The following is a 25,637-nucleotide window of genomic DNA, read 5'->3' on the forward strand; positions in this document are numbered from 1 at the left end:
CCTTAGCAACAGGAACAAGATCCTACCAACCTGTACATTTCTAACCTGCCGCTGTCCATGGACGAGCAAGAACTTGAAAATATGCTCAAGCCCTTCGGACAAGTTATCTCTACAAGGGTCCTGCGTGATTCCAGTGGTACCAGCCGCGGTGTTGGTTTTGCCAGGTAAGCGCGCTGCCGTCTCCTTAGGAAAAATTGTGGCTCTGCTAAGTCATTCTAGAAAGTGAAAAATGGCCAGAAATAGAACGCTCGAGCCAGGGTCGTGGGAGCCGATTGTACTGAGAACTCAAGTTGCTTGTGACTTTACACATGAGATTTTCCAAGCCTTGAGAAGTTCTGGGCTCCCCAAACCGAGCACTCTGACTCTGAAGTACTCCATGGCTCGTGGCTGGAACTGTCACAAGCACAGTGGCCCTAGACACATGGTCCTGACAGCTTGACTCTTTACTTCAAGATGCTTGTAACCATCTACAGACAAACAACCTCCTGAGGCTCATAGATAAATCTGTGTCTTTTTCTCAGACAGAAATCTGATTTATAATAAAGCAGGTTTAAAGTTTTTTTTTAAGCTAACTATTTCAGACATTCAGAAAAGGGAGTATAAGACCTAGCCATCGTATCAACTCAGAAGCTACTAACAGTTTATAATTCTTCGGGTTTATTTCTCTAATGACTGTTCTAGGTAGGAACACCTAGACATCCCTACCCTGCTATAAAATCTTTGTCTTCTTAGAAAGGCCCCTTTAGTGGCTAAAATGGTTTCTAGTGAATTAAACAGAAAGAGCTTTGATTCATGGCAGATTTATAATCTTAAAGTCCCTACACAAAAGCTGATTATAGAGAATTGTTTAATAATTTATTAGCTGAGCAATGACAGATAACATCAGCATTAAATTGTAAACTGATTTTGGAGGAGAATGCTCACATAATTAACAATAAAAATGACATTCACATCTTACCACAAACTTGAGATGTCAACAAAACATTTATTTGTTAAAAGCATTTATTTCTAAGGGACCTTTTCGTTGTCACCTCGCCATTAAGTCACAAACGCCAGGGCTACAACTTGGTTCTGTTGACTTTTAGTCACTTGCTCCATTGGACCACAATCTGGAATAAAACCCAGACAGCCTTTCAGTGGTGTTAGTAGTGCATACTGATTACGTCATTGATGAAAAGGCTACAGGCAAGACATTTGGTGCTCTGGCCTCATGTCATTCCTCCCTGGTGCCCTTCTGAATGCAGATCACCATACAGAGTGAGACCACCCCTTCAGATTGACATCACCCTACAGAGTGACGTCACCCCCTCAGAGTGACATCATCCCTCCAGCGTCCAGTAGAATTCTGCTGGTTTTTAAGATCCATCACTGCTAATTAAAACTGAGGTGTGACTGAGTGAACCTGAGTATAACACGTTTTGAGAAGGTGATTGGATAGTCCCACCGAAGAAAGAAAGGTGAAGGATATTTCCAAGTCAGAGTCATTAAGTTCCCAGAAGTACTTCTCAGCTGTATTTAGTCACCTGTAGATGTAAAATAAACTGTAAAATTAGGCTCCAGCCTTTAATTCCCGCTCCAAAGTCAAGATGATAAACTATATAATTAAGTTCACTAATTTAATTTTAAACTCGGAGTGAGTGAAAATTAGAAACACATAAGGCACAGCCTCTGATTGACACGAGCCAGTAGCATGAGAGTTCATAAAAGGAAAGACCATCTTTAAGACAAAAAAATCTGAACTGTTGTTTTTAGCACAAAGCCATGACTAATAAAATTATGAATTACTTTAAGTTACAATTATAAATTAAATTTTAAATTTCCAGCCATTAGAAACTCATAATTTCATATGACTGCTTTGAGACACTCTTCATAGAATTTACTGTCTTTCATAATTCAGAATATTCTGTCTTTTGCAATTATAATAACTCTGGGATCAGTTATTTTGCTGTAGAAATGCCAGAGCAACAACAGCTAATGAGAAAGTAAGCCCTCTTTTTTGTTATCACCCCCATGGTTTTCTGCTAGGTTCCCTTTGTTTCCTAAACCTACAACAGGAGTTAGACAAGGTCTCTTGTGCTCTGCGTGTACAGCGTATTTACGTGTGTCTTATTTTATATGACTAGGATGGAATCAACAGAAAAATGCGAAGCCGTAATCGGTCATTTTAATGGAAAGTTCATTAAGACCCCGCCAGGAGTTTCTGGTATGTTGTTTGCCTAAAGTTTTATCAATCATCTTGTATACAGCACGTATGTAACTTCAGCACACAGTGACTCTTCAGACCCCCAAACCCCTCGCTCCTCTGTGACGCTTACCTGTTTGTATTGGCAAATATGATTTACGTGCACGCCAGCCAGGAGGAGCTGGAGTGTCAGCTGTAGGTACAGAGCTGACTCGCCAAGCATGGTAGAATGGACTCCTTTGACCTGCGATCATATTTTAACTCACCTCGCTACCATCCTCACGAGCCTTCCCGGGTGTGGGCACATCCCCTGCAAGCTCAGCACTGTGCTGTCCTCAGTGCCTGGAGCTCAGCTCCTGTGGTCTTTATTTTATATACACTCAGCTTCAGTCATTCTCCACCATCATTCTGTTTGTGTTGTCTGTAACCCAAACCACCACACCTCATGGAGCCTTGTATGCCGAGGTCACACCCAGACTCCTGGTAGGCCTGTTCTTGCTAAGAATTGACTTGTTAATCTGTTTCCTGTCTTTACAAAATCTGGGGTCTGTTGATGCTGCAGTCCTTCCTTGAGTGGCAGCTTGGCTTCCTTATACATTCGCTGTAGGCTGTGCCTGCTGGAAGGATGCTGAGACCATTTTCTCTGTCTCTGTGGCGCCATGAAAAATCGGCCGGACTCTCAGCACCACTCTTTCTCCTGCTGTTCTTCAGGCTCCCCCACATTCTCCCTTCTCCCCGTCACCCACCCAGGCAGCCCTCCAACATCTCAAAGAGGATGACCACACTTTAAGGAATAGACTCTGAGGTACCAGAAATGCCACCGGATTTCTGCGTCCTCTATTGAAGGACCCACGCCTGTGCCCTGCTCTTTCCTTTCCCCTTCCAAGAGGATATTGGAGCTGTTTGTGATCTTGTCCCATTGGGGCCTTGCTATGCCTGCCTTTCCTATAATCGTATCTGATTTTTGCTTATATCCCATTTTTCCTACAAAACAAAAAATTTTTATTTTGGGATCTATATAATAACATGTCCCTGACAAGACTAATTGGTGAGCAAATGGAAGATAATCCATAGACAGTTAATATTCTACTTTCATTTCTATTGCTGTGATAGAAACGCCCTTAGAGAAAGCAAGCAGCCACGGGTTTATTTTAGCTCAATATTGCAGGTTACTTTCTATCACTGTGGGAAAGCCAAGGTGGCGGCAGGGGCTCGCATCGTATCCACAGTCAAGAGCAGGGAAGAGAATGGTTGAATTCATGCCCGCTTGTTTGTGCGTGGTTTGATTTCTCTCTTTTCCTATAGTTTAGAACCCTTGCTCTAGGGAACGGTGCCACCCACAGTGTGCTGGGTCTTCCATATCAGTTCATTTACAGCCGCCCCCCAGACATGCCCACAGACATTGGTACGTTCTCCCAGGCAACTGTAGGCTGTGTCAAGTGGGCAAAACTATCACGATTAGAAACAAGACAAAAAAAGTGAATGTAGCCATCGTGGATGATTTTAATCACAGGATTTGGTGGCTAGCAGTGCAAACTACTTTGTTAGGATTTCTCCAGAGGAAGATAATCCGTTTGTGTTTGCAATCACCCTGACCTTTTGTGATCTCGAAGCTAAGGCTGTGTTTTCCTGAAAACACTTTTCAATGGGAGTCTCACTTACCATCATGCCTCAGTCCTCTCCAGTTGGTATCTTCTCCTACCATGTAGTTCGTTCAGTTCCTTTAGGTGAGCATTCTGTGTGCTGGGGCAACTGTAAAAAAAAAAAAAATAGCACAAATAGGAGATTAGTGACTCTCCATTCTGAGGGCCAAAAGTCCAAGCTGGAGGAATACAAGGTAGGTTCTTGCTGAGGGCTGGAGGGAAGGGGCTATTCCAAGAATCCCTTTTGCTTGCAGTTGGCCATTCTTTTTCTGGGTTTCCACAACACCTTCCCTCTGTGTGTTCTTTCATTTATGAGAACACCTCTGGTTCCCCCTAGTGATGTCATGAGAACACCAGTCATGGCGGATGAATGGCCCACCCTAGTGATGTCATGAGAACACCTATCACAGCAGATGAATGATCCAATATCATGATGTCTTTTTATATATACTTTGATAGGAACTTTTTAAGTTCCTGTCTGTAATCAGGGTCACATTTTGGGTGCTGGGAGCTAGAGTTCTAGCATGTCTTACGAAAGGGGAGGGCACAGTATGATAGAAACACAGTTGAACACTTGCTCGTGACTGACGTCATCTGTGCCGTGTCTTTCCCATGTGTCCACTGTCTCCAGAGCCAAGGCCTCTGCCCTCACTGCTCTTACCATTTTCACCTCAGCAGAGTCAGAAACCCAGGACTCGATTCCCCTAGCTGCCTCTATCCTTCCTTTCTTCCACTCAAATAATCACTCAAGTCCTTGATTTTTCTTCCTAATTATTTCTGCCCCTTTGCTCTATGCCTGCCGTCACTGCCTGGTGTGCCCCTTATCTCTGCTTGTGTGGAAGTCCGCAGGGGGGTCCCTTCAAGGTGTTCCTTCAGTTCCCTGCCCACTAGTCTCACTAGGTCAGCTGCATCAGGAAGAATCAACCCAGAAGCTCCTTGAACTTACCCCGAACCAGGGTAACTGTAATAAACAACCATGCAGGAACCCAGAAGAGGAGGAAACCGTGCCATTTGGCCAAAGGCATCTTTGTCCCCAGAGTGTGTCTGGCTCATTTCATATGCAAAAAAACCTTTTATCCAGAAGTAGATTATGTGACTCGAATCTGAGTAACCTAGAATGTTGCTCAAACCCCATCTCTGAATGGCAATAGCTTACGTGTAGTACCTTGGTTTGTCACATAGGAAGCAGCCAGAATGCACGGAGGTCTTTTGAAGTTCGCTTCATTCCATCCAGGATTCGCTGGAGTGAGCCACTGCTCTTAGGCTGTGCAGGGGTGACTAGTGTGGGGTATTTATCCTCTGAGAGCTCCTAGGTTCCATCTTTAACTGGATGGCTGATGAGGATGAGTAGACCGTCCCTTTAATTTTTGGCGTCCAGTTCTATTTCATTTCATGGAGGAACTAGTTCGTATGTCTGTGTAGTACCACAGGCCACACCTGATCTTGTAATATTAAAATCCCGACAGCACATCCCTTCCGAAGCTACCATTAAGAGGTGAACTGCCCATCGGAACCCATCCGGAACATAAAATCTAGGTCCTGGAAGGACAGTTGTCTGAGGAACTCAGCCTAGTGGAGGAGCTTCCTTTGTTCTCCGAGTTGGGTTTCTTTTTCCATCAGCACCACTTGGATGCAAGGAGAGAAAGGAGAATGTTTTCACCTCAGAGTAGTAGAAGCCTGCCCTGTGAGTTTAGCGAGGTGCCAGCTTGCGTGCCCTCTGCATGCTCAGGATCCCACACCACCCACCCAAGCTCTCGTCCCCTCCTGGGACTGATCTGTACTTACTTGTGGCTTTTTTCTTAGTTCATTCTTCATGCAGCAGCAAGGGTGACTGAAAAAAAAAAATGCATCCAGGGCCAATTGATTCAGCCTCAGATAAAAACCTGCCAATTCCCTCCAGAGAGAGACTTCGCAGAGCATCACAGATTGGGGCGAGCAGTTTCCTTTGTTCTCTAAAGGGCTTCGTGGTTATCATTAGACCGTTTCCTTTGAAGTGGGTTCACAGACTGCAGGTCACAGCCATTCAAGGAAAACCCGGTGATTTCCAGACCACATAGAGATGATTCTAGGAGCCTGGGCAACTCTGCAGCCGACAGAGAATAGTTTCTTCCAAGTTGTACAGAGGGACAAACGAGTACAGAGACAGATGAGTCCCGTCATATTGCAAGCATGGCTGCGGGGAGCATAGTGTTGCAACCGAGCCAGCCTCTGTGTTTCCAGCCGTGCTTAAATGCTACTTTATTTCCAGATGCTTGGTAATCTCCGAATGTGCTGATCTGGGTTCGGGACGAGGTTGCAAGTCGGTTGTGGGCAGGAGCACTTTTCTTATTTCTGTGCCCTGCCCTGTACCTGCTGGAGTCATTGAGTGGTTTCTCGGAGCATTTGTCTGCAGCACTCATTCCAATACCCGGAGCTGCTTGGAGTCTCCTGACGTATAATTGAGGTTGAACTGCCTCCGGGCTGAGTTGGGGATTTGGAAGCACACTCTTGGGGATTTGGAAGCACACTCTTGCGGTGAACTCAGCCTTTCCCCAAAACAAGTCCCCAGCACACGTTGGAACCCATAAGGAATCTGAATAGTGTTCAGCTTCTCTGGACTTGTTCCTTTTGTACACACACTGAGAAGAGCTTTGAAAGCTAGCCAGCGTCTCAGGGGCAGCTCTCTCCTCATCTGGGGAGTGCTTGAGATTATCCATCCAACCGGGTAGAAAATAAAATGTCGGAGGTGGGCAGGTTATGTTAAATGAGACTTCTTGGATGTTTAAATACTGCAGGCTCATTGCTAGGTAGACATAACATCTCATAAATAGTCAGAAGGTGGCTTGTTTGATGACGCATTGTTTAGCTGGCATAAGCAGAATTAGTAACTTGGATTCTTGCACGGTTGGCAGTTTGCCTGCTGACGCTGGAGCCAAGTTCAGAAAAGAAATGCGTTGTGGCTAGAATCACATCCTGCCGCAGCTTCCATCCTGCCGCGCTGAATCCTCAGAGGGGATCTGCTGCTCTTGAGTCATTGGCAGAGCCAGTTAGAACCCAGCTCACATCCTCTCCAGTAAAAGGAAAACTAAAGAGGTAGGAAAGCCCCCGAAGATAAGCTCTAAAGTGAATAATGACATCATCTTAGCTGTAACACAAGCAGACCAGCTTCTAGAAGGCTAAATGGAGGAGGTCAAACTGGGCATGGTGGTGCATGCCCTTAAGGCAGAAGCAAGTGGATCTCTGAGTTTAAGACCACTAGAGCATACAGAGCAAGTTTCAAGCCATCCAAGGCTGCATAGTGAGACTCTGTCTCAAAAAAAAAAAAAAAAGTCCATGTTTGAATACTCAGTTCTGTGTTGCCCATCAGTCTGACAACCTGTGTGTTTATATTGACATTGGGAAACCCTAGTGGAGCCATGACATATAATAGATATGTTCATAGCTTGTAAAAATTCGGAGGTATCACATTATAACTTTCATGTGAATGCTTTTTTTAAACACAGTTTCCTGCTGTTACCATATTTTGAGGAGTCTGTTTGTTCTTTCTTACGGTTTCTTTAAATTGTTTATAAGTTCTGTTCTTCCACTTTCCCCCACTTATTATTACTATTATTTTATATTATCTCCCATTTCCTTTGAAAATGCCAGGGTGTTATTCTTTATGCTTACCTTGAGTCTGAGTGCTGGCAGGTTTGAAGTAGGTCAGATTTGCTTGGACGGTCCCTGGGTAGAAGAACCTTGGTTAATTTGGTTGAGCTTTTCACTACTTGATACCGATTGATAAAGATCCTATTATGGGGGGCTGGAGAGATGGCTTAGTAGTTAAGACCATTTACTGTTCTTCCAGTGGGCCTGGGTTCAATTTCCAGCACCAAGATGACAGCTCACAACTGTCTGTCACTCCAAGATCTGACACCTTCACACAGGCATACATGCAGGCAAAACACCAATGCACATAAAATAAAAATAAATAATTTTTTAAAATCGTATTATGGAGAACCGATGTGATAGCAGTTTTCCACTTAATGGGACATTGGAAACAGGGTGAGAAACTTCAGTTATATAGAACTCATGTCCAAAGTGGGACCTGTGCTCCAGGCGCAGACACTGTTCATGATCGGCACTGGGATTTGTCTCAAACGCTCTTCTACTATCCTCTGGAAGAGGGCATGGTTTCTGGGAAGAATACGCTTATGGCATTAGCTGGCAAACTCCTGGAGCTGTGAGCGCCCCTGCCACTGTACCTCCTCCCCAAGGACAACAGCGTGTCTAGTACTGCAAAACACGTCATGTCCGCCCATCTCTCCGGACCTCTGAAGTACATTGAATGAGTCCATGTGCACTAAGGAAGAGTGGCTCTGTGTGTGTGTGTGTGTGTGTGTGTGTGTGTTTTAAGCACTGTGTTAACTGGAACAACCCCTGAAAGTAGGTACTATAATCCCCATTCCACAGATTATGAAACCAGAAGCATCAGATGGCTTACAAACCTTGGAGAACTAACCTGGACCCAGTGTCCTAACCACTATACAGTGTAACCAGCATAGCTGTTAGCTGCCCTGCGGAAACTCTGTGTGGCCCATTTCCAGATTTAACACTGGATAGCCATTAAACAGATGGGTCTTTGAAAGAAGGGGACAGACCTACCATTACAGATTGCAAAAGTGAATTTACATAACAGCAGGCATAGAAGAGGAAAGCGTTCCAGGTGGGGGCCCTGCTTTCTGCGTTACAGGACTCCACTCTCTTAGGGGTCTGGAGCCGCTTAGGGGTCTGGAGCCAGTTGTGAGTTGAGAAATAAATCCCAGTTAAGAATCAAAACCCATGGGAGGCCTGCCCCCTTCTGAACAGAAACAGAAAAGGAGTGGATTGAGGAGGGTAGAGGAAGGGAATGGGAGGAGAGGAGGGAGGGAAAACTTTGGTTAGGATGTAAAATTAATGAATAAATTTAATAAATCAAAAACCAATCAGATATGAGACAGGTGTGAATAAGTTGCCAGTATCATTTTCCTCACAGCTGTGGAAGAGACGAAAGCAGGCGGGGCTCCTAGGTCTCACCACATCAGCCCTGGGAAGAATAACAGTGACAGGCAAAGCCCAGCTGTGCCCCTTGGTTGGCTAGAAACGGCAAAACAGGAAGCAGTATGCCTGTCAAAGACCAGTAATCGTTAGTGCTTGCTCACGGAAAGCATTTAAGGGCAAAGCCTGGGTAGTCAGTCTCTGGCATGCTCTTAGTAGAGGTTTATTTTTACCTTGTAATAAATACTTTTTCCCCACAAGAGGGCGCCAGAACGCAGGACGGATGGCCGCGAGCCACCTTGCGGGTGCCGGGAATCAAACTAGGGACCTGTGGAAGGAGAGAAGGAAGGAAGGGTAAGCAGGCAATAAGTGCTCTTAACCGCTGAGCTATCTCTCTGGACTGTTAATAAATACTTTTTAAAATAATTAATAAAAGTCATGCATTAAAAGCTGATCATAAAAAAACACTCCATGTATGCATGGCTGACTGTAACATTTTTTTGTATATTCTCACAGTAATAGGGAATGCCAACAATATCCATTACATTTGAATAGTGCCCCATCTTAAAACTCAGCGTAGCTAAGGTCTTGAAATTGTTCTGAACTTTACAGGTCTTTCTAGAATAAAGGGAAAACCTACCCTGGGAAATCACACAAGATGTCAGAGCTCACTCTTATTAAAGGTACATTCAGCCTAAGAGCGCTTGTATACTTGGTTCAGTGTAGTTTGTGTGCGTGTATGTGTGTGTGTGTGTGTGTGTGTGTGTGTGTGTGTGTGTAGTTTATGTATATATCCTATCTTTATGTGAAATAGATGAGCAACAATGCATCAAGGACTAGGGAGATGGCTCAGTAAATAAACTGGTGCCTGGGGCTCCAGAAATAAGGTGGAGGAAGATGAATAAGGTAACAGACATGACCAGCTAGACCTGTGTGCACATGTGAACAACACACACACACACACACCACTCATCAGAACTCTGTAGTTGGCCTTTTCCACATCAAGGTACAGCGTTACTGCTAAAGAGGCTGGAGAGATGGCTCAGCAGTTAAAAGCCCTTACAGAGGAGTTAAGTCCCCAGAACACATGTTGGCCAGCTCACTTGTGACTGCTTGTGACTCCAGCTCCAGGAGAGACCCAAGACCTCTGCTCTTTGGCCTCCTTGGACACATTCACATGCATACAGTTAAAAGTAAGGAAACTCATAAAGAATACTTCTTATTCTAGAAAAATGACCATGCCAAAGATTGGCTGTTACATACTAATTCTGTAAAATCATCCAGCCAAACTTAACTATTGCTCAGGTCACATCGCTGGTACTTTGGGCATGTCATTGGTTACCTAGTATCTCCTTTCTAAAAGACAAAGGAGGCTGCCTGAAGGATCCCTGCTGGAGAGCAAGCTGACATCACACAGGAATCCCTGCTTCTTTAGTCTGGAACCTGTGCTTGCGGCTCCCAGAGGCGAGCCAAGGACCTGCACTGCAGTCCAGTATAGCGGAAGCACAGGAGAGGCTCACGAAGTGAGGCTGCCCGCCAGACTTGCACGCACACAAACAAAATGCAAAAATCTGGCCCACTTCTTATTTTCCCACCCGAAAATCTAACCACACTCACCCAACTGTTGCACAGTGTCAAGACAACTGTCAGTTACAGTGAATTAAACCCTTTGTGGTGGCTAAAGACACCGGGAAATTCCCTAACGTTGTGTGGCTTGTTTTTCCTAAAGCAGCTGGGTGGTCTTTATGGTCAGTAAGACATTAAGAGCTTGCGAGCATGGTCTCTTTCTTACCAGTGCCCCCCAAGTCAGTGGAGCAGTGTCAGGAAAGAATGGCAGCTGTTCCTGCTTCTGTATTTGTTTCAGCGGAACGTTTTTATTAAAGCACGTGTCTACACTCAGTGTTCCATCCTATTAATGACTAAACGTACGCTAGGACCCCATTCTCGTCCCCTCTGAACTCACGCACCTCTGACTTACGGCCTGTTCTGCTATACATCTTGCTCTTGCGGACCTGACACTTCGTAGACTCTGGGCTAAGTATACCGAAGAGAATTTTGATAGGGGAAGAAAGGTGCTGGGATTTTTGCTGTTTCCCACGGAGTGTGAGGTAGTCTGGCTTTGCTGAATGGGGAGCTGACAACTGTCCCACAAACATGCCATCTCTAACTGCTTACAGTTCTTTAAAAAGTAGGAAACTCTTTGCTTAAGATGGACACTTCTGGTGCACACACTGCTTTACTGACTGTGCACTTTTAGAGGGAAAAAAATCTTAATGACGGCACAGAATAGCATAGTAAATAGAATTCACTTTGAAAAAGAACTTCTCCCATTCTGTTCATTTCATGGTAAATGGTGTATTTACCCCTCTCCGGACCTTCACCTCCACACCATATGGTTGCTGGCGCCTAGGGTTTCTTTCTGACCGGGCAGAATCCAGATAAATAAACATGCCTGGGAATCACGTTACCCCCAGATAGCGCATTGGTCACTAAGCATATGTTAAGGGTCTTGCTGCTTAGCCACTTACCTGGAGATGCACCTTAGAGTGAGCCCCACCTGGTTGCCTTAGCTCTGTGTGAGAATTTTATGCTAATGCAAGAAACTAGTTTGCATTTCTAACAAACCAAGTAAACCCAGAGTTGGTTTTTCTAAAGCCTCCTCACTGTGAGCACGGACAAAGGTCCAGCCCCTCAGGTTACCTCCTGCTTGCCCTGACCCTAGGGGAGCATATAAAACTCAGTCTTCCAACCTGGAGCAGCAGTGGGCTCTGCACAGTGGATTTAGCTTGTCTCAGCTGAGCTCTTGTTTTGTCCTTAGTCATCAGCTGGACCAGCTTGCACCACCACAGCCCCTTCTGGTACTGCACACAAGGTCCCTCACGTAGGGACCTAAGAAAGGCTGACTTTAGTATTGAAGTTTAAGAAGCCACTTTCTGATTGCCTACAAAAGCGGGTAACTTAAGGGAACATCATATGTGGTAAGTCCCTCCTCTCAGGAGGGCGTGTCTTCTATCTGCTGCTTTTGCTAGGATGCCTTATTCTCAGCCTGGGTTACCATCTGTCCCATGCTAGTCCAGTTGTGGAGTCTGAAGGACCATTGGTCATTATTACAAAGTTGTCCTGATCCATTGTGTGAAAGTGTTTACCTTCTGTGGCTATTAGGCAGAATTTCCCAAAAACCATAACCTTGTATTGGTTGGACAAGTTGTATAGTTTACTTACATTGGGGACCTTTGACCTCTGCCCATCCATCTTTCCTTCATGCTCAGTTTGCCTTAAATGGGATTCTTCATTCATGAAAGTCTGGGGTGGGGGAGTTAGAATCAGGAGGTAAATAAGAGCATACACAAGATCTTCATCAGACACCTAACGGTTTCATTATTAGCTTTCCCATCCTGTTTCATTACCTTTATAAACAAGGGGTTTATTTAGGTCATAGTTCAGAAAGTTACAGGGCCTGGTGTCAGCACCAGCTCAACTCCAGTGAGGACCACGTGGCAGTAGGAAAAAGGGTGGGAATCGCTCTTGGGAAACCTTGAGATCTCAGGAGAGCCACCCTCACTACTTCTGAGGACGTGGCCCCAATGTGGCCCCAGTGACCTAAGGGCCTCCTGCCAGGCCCTCCCTACCTTGGAACATTGCAGGCTGAGCTTGCACCAGGGGAAGATGACTTACATCCACACCATAACGCATCCACTTAGAAGTGGGCAGCCCAGGGACAGACACATGCAGAGTGCCAGACACTGGGAAGGGGTTACAGCTTGTGTTGCATGTGTTGTGTTGTAGGTGGAAGAGACAGTCTTGCTCCTACCCTGTCATTAGTGGGTGGGTAGTAGTGATATAAAATAAGAGCTGAATTAGGATAATGAGAGGCAAAGTAAAAAGGAGCAAATTCCCCACAAGTGATGTTTTTCTCTTCATGGTTATTTAACTTTGAAAGAGAACTTGAAAGGAGTAGCCGTGGTTCTCCAGGAGACAAAGAACTAAGTGTGGGAGCCAGACAGGAAGGTGTGAGAGCCTTTATTGCAGTAACTAGACACATACAGGAAAACACACAACTCCAGGACCATACTGGTTTGTCTGTCACAGAAAGGCAAGGTGGAGGGGAAACCGTGGATGGCCTGTTGTGCCACCTGCCTCTCATTTTCAGTGAGAGTATTTTGTGTTTTGTTTTTGAGCGTTCATTTCTTGGATGTTTCTTTGGATCATGGTGAATGGATGGGAAAACAACTCCATGGGAAGATTTGAGAAATGGCAGAACCTTTCGGTACAAAGGGCAGGTGTTTGTAACTTCAATATTTCATTCATGGGTATGTGCACATACGTGTGCTCACATACATATGTGTGTCCTCACAGGCCAGAAAAGGGCATTGGCTCTCCTGTACCTGGATTTACATAGAGGTGGTTTTAAGATGCCAGATAGGTGCTGCTGGGAACCAAAGTCAGGTTCTTTGCAAGAGCAGCAACTGTCCTTAACCACTGAATCATCTCTCCAGCCCCTAAGCTTTCTTTAGTACAAATGAGACCCACCCATATTTATCCATGCCTGCAGTGTGGCTATACTGTAGGCACCGGGGACATGGTAATAACGGAACAGACGGGGAGGAAGACAGGCAGTCATCACACTCACCAACAGCTACACAACTGTAAACATAAGCATGGTGTGATTGACATAACACGGGCTTACCGTCTGCCAGGAGCAGAGCGCTGTCTGGGAAGCTGGGGGAGTGTTCCAGGTCCCTTTGGGGGGCTGTCTGCTGACTGTCCAGTGGTGGAACTGTAGAAGGCCCAGGGTTGTTAGAGTCACAGCGCTGCAGTGTTTAGAAGTGGCTTCTCCATCACTCTCCAGTTTAGAGACATCAGCCAGCGCTGCTCCACCTCTGTGGAGTCGCAGGGCCTGAGATTTTGCCTTCAAAGTGTTCCTTCTTGGCACCAACATCGCTCTCCTACTGAAAGAGAAACCCCCGTCCATGTTGTCAGACATGCTTAGAATTGTGCGCTCACATCAGCTTCCTGTGTCCACAGCTCCTACAGAACCGTTACTGTGCAAGTTTGCGGATGGAGGACAGAAGAAGAGGCAGAACCCAAACAAGTACATCCCTAATGGGCGGCCCTGGCACAGAGAAGGAGAGGTGAGACTTGTAAGTCCTTTCTTGAAACTTGAGTGTGGCTGTGCCATCCTGAACACTCATGGAAAGCCAGCCCTACAGGGGCATCTTGACTGGACTGCCACACCTCTGAGACAGTCCAGACTAAACCACCCTGTCGGTGCCTTGTCACAAAAAGGCTGTCAGACTTCAGCTGTCTCTGGTGCAAGAGTACTGAGCGTGCCTTCCCTGGGAGGAAGGTAGAGATGGGAAGAGCTACACTGCGCTTCTGTAAAAACGATGACTATGAAGGTGTTTGAGTGTGGAGGTTCAGCTTTCCCAGTAGGTTTTCATTCATCGTAGTCAGGAATCTTTAATGACCTCAACATTAAAATAAATAGTATATTTGTCACCGAGAATTAATTGACCTTTATATTTTGGGTTGTTTTCTTACTGAAAAAATATTGTGTCATACACAGTATTCTCATCATGCTTTCTTCTCCCTACCTCTACACACTGTGTCTCTGTCTCTGTCTCTGTCTCTGTCTCTCTGTCTCTCTCTCTCTCTCTCTCTCTCTCTCTCTCTCAAAAGCAAACAGACAGGCAAACAATCTTTTGAAGCATCCTTTCAAAAAAAAAGATCTTCAATTTCTTAATGCAGCATTGGGCTTCCCTCTTCCTTGTAGCTCAATAAATGTTTTTTATGTTTAAAAAGATCATAAAGACCCCAGAATGTGTGAAGAAAATGTTTTGAACCTGTGCTGTCCAGTGACAGCCGCGTGTGGCCCTCGGCGCATGTGATGTCTGGCTCTATTCCTGGAGGGATTGCTTTCTATTTAATTTTCAGTAGCTCCTTGTGGTAATGGCTGCCGTGTGGGGCAGCACCGCGGAGCTCAATTCTCAGAGTTTGTAAGCATGCTTGGCTAACAGAAACTCGCGATTTTATCCAACGTGACTATTACCCTCATACGCTACGGGGACTCGGATAGACAGTTTCCAAATCGTGCCTTTCTGGATAGATTTTCACGTTTCCTTCTGCTTCCTCTAGGCTGGAATGACACTCACGTATGACCCAACTACGGCTGCTCTCCATAACGGGTATGTCACTAGGATCAATGTGCCGTGGCGTGAGGGACGGTGAAGGTGAAAAAGTGTCGGACATTGTTCCGTGAATGATTCCTTGGAAGGATTACTTAATAAAGGCTTTTGTGTTTGTTCTAGATTTTACACTTCACCATACAGTATTGCCACAAACCGAATGATCAGTCAAACTTCTCTTACACCTTATATTGCATCTCCTGTGTCTGCCTACCAGGTTTGTACTCCAGGGCCCGACAGCAGCGCACTTTGTATCTGCTGCATTCTCACGTGTCTTCAAATGCTGAACAGTTTCAAAATAAAATCTTTGAGTCAAATTTTATGCAGCTTCGCCACCTAGTTTATAATAAGCTGCCTTCTATTTGGTGGAGCGATTTGCTCCTCTGTGTAGGAGAGTGGAAAGCCAGGGAAATGCTTGGGATCATCACATGGTTCTTGAATTGGGATGAACCCGGGTCCTTCCCCCATCGTGTGTCCCCAGGAATAGAAACTTAGGAGAGTCACAGACTGGCGAGCGGATGCATGCTCCTGTCTTTGTTTACTCACTATCAGGAAGCGATTTTTAAAAGGACAGTTAAAACTGCAAACACAGGATCATCTCGAGATTTGAGGTCCTTCCCCCCCACCAAGAAGAAGCCATTAATTAGCTCCCATCTCGTTTTTGCGAGGTGGCTTTACCTTCAACTGTGTTCCCAGCTGAGGAATGAGCCCTCATAAGCTCCCTGTCCCACACTGATCTGATGGTATTCCGGGGTAGCGAGGCACATGAGCCTTTCTCTTCCCGCAGCAGGTGCATTGCCTGGGTCCAGTCAGCATTGTTACTGAGTTCAATTACTGACCTGGGGGCAGTTCCCTTCTGTTGACTGCTGGGATCCGGTGTGACTAAACCTTAGGTTGTTCTTGTTTGTGATACTGAGTTAGATGTTGTCGTCCTGATGTCTCGGGTTAGGGGGCTACAGCATCTGGTCTAGCTGATGTGCTGGTTGATAGCCGTAAGCCTCAGTTTCCTTCATCTTTAAAATGGGAATCGTAGTTTCTCCCTTACGAGCTTGAGAGAGTTCTGAGCACTAAATGAAATTATCAGGAGCTCCACCTAGGACTGGCATAGCATTAATATTCAGTAAGCTAGCAGCGGCAGCATCATACATATTAATGTATTCAGCACTTTTTCAGTAATTCTCAGTATAAGGTAATATCAAAGTTGGCTCTGCTGGAAAAATCTATGAAAATAACATATATAAAGAGAAGAGAAGGCTGTATACCGGAAACGGAGTCTCACACAGAGTCTCACAACGGTGTCTGCCACTGTTAGCCTTCAGGGTCGTCCCGCCCAATCTCCATACCTTTTCTCTCCTTTATCCTCCCTGAGTTACTGCTTCCCTCTGATGTGCCAGTCATCTGGATGCGGTAGTCACTTATTTAAGTCTCTTCGGCTGCTGAGGAGTCACGGATGCCAGTCTGTTCCTTGTCTCTCAGCGAGAGCGGGGGGCTACAGCGTATCTCCTTTCATAAGCAGCGTTTACAGCAAACATTAAGATGTCGTCTCTGGTGATCCGAAAATGGCGATCCGTCATGTCTGCATCGCTAAAAAATAAGGGCACGTGGGAGCTCACTCTAAAGCGCACAAATGACTATCAATTATCATGTTGCTATAGGCTTTTCAGCTCTTACTCCATCTCTCTACCACTGATTTCCCCTTCAAAGCAGTTTGCCTGTCTGTCGTTTGATAGAATAAAAAAAAAAATCAGATCAGTGTTGGGAACCAACAGGATACGGCTAGCTGCGGATAGCCTATCATTTCAAGGCCTCATTTCCTTTTTTGGGAATTCTGTGATTTTTTTTTTGTAAGACCCATGTAGAATTTTTTCCATTTGCCTGACGCTCTGTGTAGCATAACCTCTCAGATGATGGGTGCCTATCCTTATATCGTTAAGTGCCCAGCAGAGGTTGGTGGATGTGCTCCCAAGTAATCCGAGGTCCCTTTAAAATGTTTGCAACAATGTTGTTTGTATACAGTTAGTTTGGGATGGAGTTCTTTTTATTTCAGGTTTTCAAAGAACCAATGGAAAAAAGATAATAGATTATTATTCCCATTTCTTAATTAGGGAGCATTGAGGAATAGTAACTGATAGTGGCTGCTTTCGCTGCTGAGATAAAAACATGGCATTAGATGTCACAGCTCCCTAACCCTATAATACTCTTGAGTGCATAGGCAGTTATGACCATAGAAGCATAAAAAAGTGGGGGACATCAGGCCCAGATCGGGGTTTTCCGGGAGCCGCTCGCCTCTCGTGCTGTGTCTGTAAAGGGCCCACACTCACGTTGGAGTTGGCCTTCTCCACTAAACCGCCATGTGCTTATGCAGTTGGATTTGAGAAGGCGGCGCGGTCCCCCAGTGGGAAAGGCTGCAGTCCAGATAACTGCAATGTTAACAAGGCAGAAGCACTTAACTTTGGTCTGCCTTAGGTGGCAAAGGAAACCAGAGAAAGCAAGTATCGGGGCTCTGCTGTCAAGGTAAATGGCGCTCCATTCTCTCCCATGGCTCTTCCCCGTGTTCTCTCTGTAGAATCTCTGAAGTTAACACTCAGGGACAGGACGCAGGAGGGTTCTGATGCGACCTGGAAAACGGAATGTTTCCTGACAGTTCCGTAGACCTTGAAAAGCCACGGGCATCGAGAAAGCAGACTTCCTCCTCTCTTCCTGGGCAGGGTGTTCGTTTCCTTCCTGCCACAAACCTGGCCCTCACATCTGCTTTCTCAGTTCGGAGGTGGCTGTGTGGATGCCCTTTTTAACTTAACCATTGATGTCAAGATCTGGTTACCTCCCATCTAATATCCTAGGTCTGCATTTCAGACATTCTTCTCCTCACTAACTAGAAATTGTTGAGGACTACACACAATTCCTCAACTTGTTTCCCTCATTATCAAAGAGATTGCATTTGGTTATTCTTCATAAATAGTATGTGCTTGGAGGGTTAGTTTCTAATGAAACGTCTACGATTAATCCTCATTCATCAGTATCCCTAAAACGTAGTTCATATCTTGATTATAACATGTCACTAATTTGGATTGTGTACGTTTTTATTTCCTTTCCTTAGACAGTGTCTTTCTCAAGGGTGACGCCCATACATGCCTTCTGCTCCTTGGCCCCTAATGTTCAGTAACTCCATACTGAGTGGGCAAACTGATATTGGTTCTGAATGATCGTTCCATTTCAATTTAGAGTGACCAGTTGGTCAGGAGCTCTAACTGCCTTAACCATTGTAATAATTGATAGTGTTGTCTCCTTATCTTCCTTCTGTAGATTTTTAACACGATTAAAAAGAATTGTAGAGAATTCGATTATTGTCGCAGAAGAAATCAATGTTTCTTTCAAAATCCTCCCTTTTCTAGGTGCAAAGTCCTTCTTGGATGCAACCTCAACCTTACATCCTACAGCATCCTGTAAGTGTCTCGTGCTAATGACCTTCTATCCTCTAAGTAATCTGTGGTATGTAGCCTGTTGAGTTAAAACCCCTCTACCAAAAGATGGGGGACAAGGGGGTGGAAAAACCCAAACATAGAATATGAAAATGGGCCAGCTTATTATGAAACTTTAAGTCAGTTTTATCTTAAAATGAATTATTGGTAAACATTAATTTCCTTTTTTGAAGTTAAAAATATACCCTATTTGAGGCAAGGTCTTCTACTAAGCCAGTTTGGTAGGATACCATTAGTTGAGTAACTAAATATTTTACAATGTATGGAAAGAAATGGCTTTTTTTTTTACATTCTTTGTGAGTTAGATATAAAGTTCAGGTCCAGGAAGGGCTCTTCATCAGTGTCTCCTAGCCCATCTGTAGAAAGGATAAGCCCTAAGAGAGCAGTGTGTTCCTTGTTAATAACAAATATGATTTCTTCATAAATTTCAACATTGGTTATACTAATGTATATTATTTTTTAAACATTATATTTGATCTTATTGTACAGTTGTATGCCTTTCATACATACATAAAATCCATAGGGTCAAAAGTTATAAACAAGTGTGTAGAACCAACTCACAAATCACTAAAAATGCCCTTGGTGACCCACACACTTGCCACAAAAAGGCTACAGGATTGGCCCTTTAGTTTCTAGTTAACCGGTGCAAATTTGGCATTCTCATATGCAAGAGACATGACAACATTTATAACACAAAAGCCAGATCATTTGTTTAGGAAAAGAACTCAACTCTTGGCCTTAAAATGAGACAGAAATTTCTCTCATGAGTCTCCAATAGTGAACACTATACTGGGAGGCCATGTAGGTAAAAAATAGCAGCGGTCAGTAGCCAAATGATGAACAAGAAATACTGCCACAACCATTCAGATGCACATAAAATGTGTCTTTTGTACCTGTTCTTCTGCACACAAAACACACACATCCGCAAGTATCTACGCATCCTGCACCCCTGTTCATGACGTGCAGCTACTCATTCCCATGGCAGTGTGTGTCCTAATACCTGATGGTATAATTGGAGAAGGTGGAAGTCCGTGCACTTGGGGGACCCTTAGTGTGTAGGGGTGCCTGTAGATGAGGAGGGAGGATCAGGAAACCCATTCCCCACCATCTAGACTTTGCGTCGTTTTTGTTGCTCTGTGCTTTTTGATGTTGTGCCTTAAAAATGAAGCGTATCCTTTTTTTTTTCTCATGAATTTAGAGACAAGGACTGCATATATTTTAATTGAACTCTTTGAGGAGACTTGTGTGACTGTTCTCCACCCAGATTCAAAACTGTATGAAACGCCTGCTTGTGCCCTGAACTGGTATCTGATCATTAGTAAACGCCAGTGTGTTTCAGGGCAACCAGCTACAGTGATCTCAAACCACATACGTGTTCATAATTATGGAGTAAAACAGAATACTAGTGCGCTATAACAGATGATTGCAAAAATGAGAAGAATGATAGAAATCCACCGATTATGTAGAGAAATTTAGACAAAGGTCCGAACAATTCCATTGTGGTTGCTATAGCATCACTGTGGCATCATCTAGCCATTAGGATCGATGGCAGCAAGGCAGTTACCATTTCCAGTAGAAAAACTAAGTTATAAGACCTCAAAGTAGGCAATTATTCGTGTTCTCTGATGCAAAATCTAGCTTCCAGTTAGATACTGCTAATGCTGGTTCTGTTAGAAAGATCATAGGAGTGATCTTTTTTCCTTTCCTGTTTTCTTATATACATTTAATTGAATTGTTGATGGCAAAAAAAAAAAAAATCCAAGCAAAATTTCCAAGCAAAAAAAAGTGAGCATGGAACTGGAGTGGAATTACCAAGATTGGCTTCCCAGGCATGGGACAGGAAGTTCTGAAAAATACTCAGAAATGAAGAACCCAGAATGAAAATGGTCCTACCTACTTAATCTCGAACCAGATGACTACGTACAAAACATTTAAACAAGCTGCTATATTGACCACCTATCTGCTGCTGCTGCTGTTGTTTGTTTTTTTTGGGGGGGGGGGGGGGGGGCTGTAGAAAGCAAAAGCGGTTTCTCCCCATCCCCAACATCTGGCAGCCCTGGAAAGCAGTTGTCCTCAGTCTATTTGATGCCACAGCCCTTTCTGCTGGCCTGTCTGGCTTTTCAGTTAGGGCAGGCAGAACACAGGATTTCAGTGGGATGAAATAGCACCGCTGCTTCCTCTCAAGGCTTGGTGAAAGTTTCAGGAAAGCAATCTGGGAGATTTGGGGTAGCTGTTCAGGGTACCTCTTGTAAGTTTGAAGGAGGTTATGTTTGCCTCAACACAGGGTTTTCCTTTGCAAATTTTAGCTGCAGAATCTTAATTCTCCCTCAATTTCTATCTCTTCTCCCCTTCCCAGGGTGCCGTGTTAACTCCCTCAATGGAACACACCATGTCACTACAGCCAGCTTCTATGATCAGCCCTCTGGCCCAGCAAATGAGTCATCTGTCACTAGGCAGCACCGGAACAGTAGGTGGCAGATTAATACCCTGTGCTTTTGCAAATGGAAGAAAGTGAATTTAAGGAAGTTTGCGTCTTCCCTAATGAAAGTATAGGCTTGGGAGGGGTGGGGGTGACAAAGATTGTGTCCAGCCCCCTGCCCTATCTGGCATTGCCTCCCACAAAGTCAGATAGAACTCACATTATTCTTGATGAGTTGATGACCTGTAAGCTCATCTGTGGATACGGCTCCCTCACCCACCTAGCACCCACGCACGCCCATGTCTAGCTTTTACACGTTCCAAGAGACAGGTCACAGAGGGGAAGATGCACAGGTCGCAGAGGATGCGCAGTGCCCCATTTGTTCTTCCATGCAGTGTTGCAGCGCTGAATTGCAGGTTTTTTAAAGACGTGCTTTCTTACACCCCCAGGAACCTGCCGGCTTAGAAGGCAGAATCAGCACTAGGCCAACTGTAAAAGATGGACAGCGGCGTTCAGCTCAGCCTGCGTTTGTGGCGGCTGAAGGGGGCAAAGGGCACTGTGTTTTCCCTCCTGTTCTGCAAACCAGCAACAGCTTCTCATGAAAGTGAATCCAGGACAATACGCAGCCCAGAAATAGGCTGCCTGGCTTTAGGAAATGAGAGTGCTGAATGAGACCAAGTGGGGCTCCCTGGCCACATCTTCAGGGGCCTGCTCACAGTCTCTTCAAGTCTCCCTACACAGATAGTATGAGGCATCAACTCAGGGGGTGACCAAAAAATAGCGTGGCCTCTTGAGAGATCTTTATGACACCCTGATGATACTGAATTACTGTAGATGAGAAGTATTAATGGCCTTCACATGGGCAGGTTTTTAGTGTTTTTTTTTTTTGGTAGATTCAAAGAAACATGGCATTTTTTATTTGACCTTCCAATGACATAGTCATGTGCACTAATTAAGCTTTGAGGGGAACCCATATAAATTTATTCTCTGCGACTTTCAAGTACTCTTCAGCCAGCTCAGACCCCGACCCCTGCCACCCAGAAATCTGAATGTTGCATGGCTTGCTGCTGCACACCCTGATCACCTTCTCCTTTCCAGTACATGCCTGCGACGTCAGCCATGCAAGGAGCCTATTTGCCACAGTATACACACATGCAGACGGCGGCAGTTCCCGTTGAGGTTCGTATAGAGCGTCTGAGCGGCCATTGCGGCAATGGGTAGTTTTACATCTGACTCATTGAAACAGAACAACAACAACAACAAAAACCTATCAGGAGTCAACTATTTTATCAAGGCATAATAGAACATGCCTGTTATTCCCAGCACCAGAGAAGCTGAGGCAAGAGCATCCAAGAGTTCAGGCCAGCTTCGGCTGTATAGCTAAAGATGTGAGTCTAGAAAGAGTATACACGTAGTATTATTTTCCAACTGTAAAATACTCCTTATGCAAATTAGTATGGCAACATCCAGATACATTGTAGCCCATACTTCCCCCAAATAACTTTGCAGTCTCATAGCACATGTCATAGGCTTCAAGACTTTGTCTTGTTACCCCCCAAATGATACGTACAGACACATTAAGATAAAATTGGAGTTTGTAATTCTAGTCCTAAAGATTGAACCAATGGGAAGACTCACAGAAAGACACTGGCCATAAGTCAGATGATGGAAAAAAGAAAACCTGGTGTCTCTAAGTGACAACAAGCATGAGAAGCAACCCTCCCTTTTTTTTTTTTTTTAATAGCTAACTGCTCTGGGTTATTAGCTTGGAATATATTGCATTTGTAGAAGACTGGCGTTGAATTATGAATGGACAGGAAGCATAGGATTGTCTTGCAGAGTATTCTCAAGAATCCAAGGAAGTTTATCAGTCCTGTTATCATACCCACTCAGCAGATCCCAAAGGTTCTTGAGAACTATGGTTGTAGCATTTACATGATCATACATCTTTGAAGAGTCACGAGTGCCTGAACCCATGGATTTTTATATGCAGTTCTCCATAACATGTAACAATGGAAAACAAAAATGTGCCCTGTAACTATTTCAGCAAGGCCTGATCATCTTTCAGACACAGACGGTGTGAACTGAGACAAGACAAAAATATCCAGACTACTCTGGCTTTCTGTTTTATTGCTGATTTATTCTTATTTTAGGAGAGGTACAACCAGGACCTCTCTCATGCCAGGCAAATGTTCTGCTGTTGAGCTATGTCCAAGTCCCTTTTAAAATCGGGACCTCGTTCTGTAAGCCAGGCAGGCTGTGAACGTGCGCCCTCTGCTTCCCCTCTCCAGTAGCTGAGGTTACAGGCCCTGCTTCCATGTACTGAGCTGAGTCACACTTTCTAGCATATAAATATGGGAAAGTTTGATTGTGAGGTGTGGTGGATGGCTTGGGGACGGGGGTGGGGGGGAGAAGGCTGTGACGTGCAACATTTGCACACTGTGTCTCAGACTCTAAAAATCTGAGAATACTGAATTATAAACTATATCTAGCTCCCAGGAGACGGAGCCAAGAAATTTCTTTGATCAATATTTACGTTAAACATTTAGACGGGAGGTTCTTGGGCTTTGTCATATTTCAGAGCATTAGGGTAATGATTAGCCTTAGAAGCTCTGTTTGACTTGAAGAAATTCACTTTGAAGAGTGTTTGTAATAAGGTGCATGTCCTTGGACTCGGGCCGCGGCAGCCGAGTCACAGTCCCATGCGTTCTCATGCGTTCTGCTTTGTTGTAGGAAGCAAGTAGCCAGCAGCAGGTGGCTGTGGAGGCATCCAATGACCATTCTCCATATACCTTTCAACACAATAAGTAACTGTGAGGTATGAGGGAAAGGGCTACCTAACTGTAGGGCTCCTAGGAAGCAGTCAGGGGTACTTTTATCAAATGATGCCTAGAAAAACGCAGATTTAACGTGTTTATGAATTTACAGACTCTGTCTGGATAAGGACCAATGCTTTATATTGAAATCAAATCTGTATTTCCTCTACCCCAAAGTCATAATATATAAAGCATCATAGAACATTAATTTCCAAAATCATCCTATAAGAGAAGCATCCTGTTTATATCCCTTAAATACTCACTAAGGAGATACAGCATAAGACGTTGCTTAATCGAGTCTCACAAGGTCATCCACACCTTGACTAGGAATTCAGATTGCTGGTATCCTCAGAACTAGAGGTCCTATTACCAGCTCTCAGTGGGGTCACAGATTTCCAACTTCACTTTACCACATGTATTTCAGAAAAGCAACTCTATGTGGGATCCGCTCTCTGGGCTGTCTTGTAACAATATGTGTTGTTGATCTCACACCAGTGAAAGCTGTGCGGAGTTGGCCCTGGCTGCCTTAGAGAAGAAAGTATCCTGCAAGTCCCAAACTTGAAAGGGGGACTCCAGGAGTTGAAAGTGACCCTCAGACCCCCAGCTTATGTCCCTTGGTCTCACCATGGATGAGCGCAGTCTTGTTCAAACATTTAATCTCTTTCAAATGAAAGCTGATGAAGCCCTGTGGCGTGTTTGTTATGTCAGCAAAGACATGGGTCTTTTATCTTTCTCTTGCAGATATACCGAAGGGAGTTCTTACATGAAGAAGGGTGTGAAGGCTGAACAATCATGGATTTTTCTGATCAATTGTGCTTTAGGAAATTATTGACAGTTTTGCACAGGTTCTTGAAAACGTTATTTATAATGAAATCAACTAAAACTATTTTTGCTATAAGTTCTATAAGGTGCATAAAACCCTTAAATTCATCTAGTAGCTGTTCCCCTGAACAGGTTTATTTTAGTAAAAAACAAAAACAAAAACAAAAAAAAAAAAACAAAAAAAATCAAAGATTTTTATCAAATATAATGATGCAAAAAAGAAAAAAAAAAGAGAGAGAAAACGAAAACTTCAATTTTCTGGGTATGCACAAAGACCACGAAGACTTATCCAAGTGCATGACCGGATTTTTGTGGTTTTGTTCATTTTGTGTTTAATTTGTCTTTTTTTTTTTCGGCTGTATGAAATGGGCTTCTGAAGTTCCGATTGTCTCACTGCGCCCATGGTGTTCTGTGCTTGCGGTGCGTGTGTCGCTGTGACTCGGTGTCGCCCTCGATGTCTCTCCTTAGCTTTCCATTTTTTTTTCTTTCGACGTAGTGTGACGTGTCTTATCCTTTTCTATGAATTCCAATTTGCCTTAACTCTTTTGATGCTGTAGCTGTTTCAGTAAAGTTAGTTCAAACTAATGGTGTAGAATGCTTTGACCAAATGGGCTGGTCTAGTACGCCTTGTAAAAAAAAAAAAACTGCAGCATAGGGCTTTTAAAAGGTAGTCAATAAAAGTTGCTGAAATTTTGGCTTTTTTAAATATGTAGTAGGTGTTTTTAATGATTTTTTTTTTCACGTAACAGTGTATAAGGTAGCAGAGTGCAAGAAGGGAGAACTGTCTCGTGTGAAACACATTTTCTGACGGGGGGGACTTTTAATAGGGTAAACCATTTGTAAGGCTGCACACCGACAGTTTCTTCTGCTAGTTTTGACCAGTTTAGGATATCTGCTGTATGATGCAATGTAAAGTCTTTTTTGCCTTTTTTTCAGGAAGAAAAAAAAAAACTTAACGACGTTCTAGATTTAGCTTAGGTAGCTTTGGCGGTGGGGGTGGGGGTGGGGGAGGGGAGTCACCGAATGTTTTGTCCTTTATACTAACGATAGTGCTTTAGAACGAGAACCATGCCTGTGATCTGGCAAACAGAGGGGG

At 44.3% G+C, this 25,637-nt stretch overlaps 1 protein-coding gene and 1 long non-coding RNA gene across 14 annotated transcripts in view; one reads left to right on the forward strand and one right to left on the reverse strand.

Annotated features, from left to right (window-relative positions):
• Positions 1–24,783, forward strand: part of Rbms1 (RNA binding motif single stranded interacting protein 1) — a 213,954-nt gene extending 189,171 nt beyond the window's left edge. For 7 of the 12 annotated variants that reach the window (XM_050121549.1, XM_050121560.1, XM_050121588.1 and 4 more), the window contains exons 5-15: positions 7–164; positions 2,124–2,203; positions 13,846–13,961; positions 14,956–15,005; positions 15,129–15,222; positions 17,472–17,519; positions 18,398–18,448; positions 20,841–20,951; positions 22,002–22,082; positions 23,637–23,721; positions 24,461–24,783. In XM_050121549.1, the coding sequence (XP_049977506.1) occupies positions 7–164; positions 2,124–2,203; positions 13,846–13,961; positions 14,956–15,005; positions 15,129–15,222; positions 17,472–17,519; positions 18,398–18,448; positions 20,841–20,951; positions 22,002–22,082; positions 23,637–23,714 (867 nt within the window). In that variant the 3' untranslated portion in view covers positions 23,715–23,721; positions 24,461–24,783. The remainder of the gene's footprint in view (positions 1–6; positions 165–2,123; positions 2,204–13,845; positions 13,962–14,955; positions 15,006–15,128; positions 15,223–17,471; positions 17,520–18,397; positions 18,449–20,840; positions 20,952–22,001; positions 22,083–23,636; positions 23,722–24,460) is intronic. The other 5 variants (XM_050121579.1, XM_050121596.1, XM_050121613.1 and 2 more) reach the window with 3 other exon arrangements.
• On the reverse strand, positions 2,214–17,465 carry LOC126488273 (uncharacterized). Of its 2 annotated transcripts, none has more exons than XR_007588630.1 (4): positions 16,349–17,465; positions 9,054–13,766; positions 7,474–7,527; positions 2,214–3,934 (listed from the first exon to the last, which is right to left on the reverse strand). It is a non-coding gene; the product is annotated as an uncharacterized lncRNA (long non-coding RNA). The 2 variants fall into 2 exon arrangements; XR_007588629.1 differs by having other exon boundaries at positions 9,054–13,769.
• Positions 24,784–25,637: the final 854 nt, after the last annotated feature.

This window comes from Alexandromys fortis, unplaced genomic scaffold, assembly GCF_014885135.2.
Source record: "Alexandromys fortis isolate MF-2015 unplaced genomic scaffold, M_Fortis_MF-2015_v1.1 scaffold_8_9099976_23576923, whole genome shotgun sequence".
Lineage (NCBI taxonomy): Eukaryota > Metazoa > Chordata > Mammalia > Rodentia > Cricetidae > Alexandromys > Alexandromys fortis.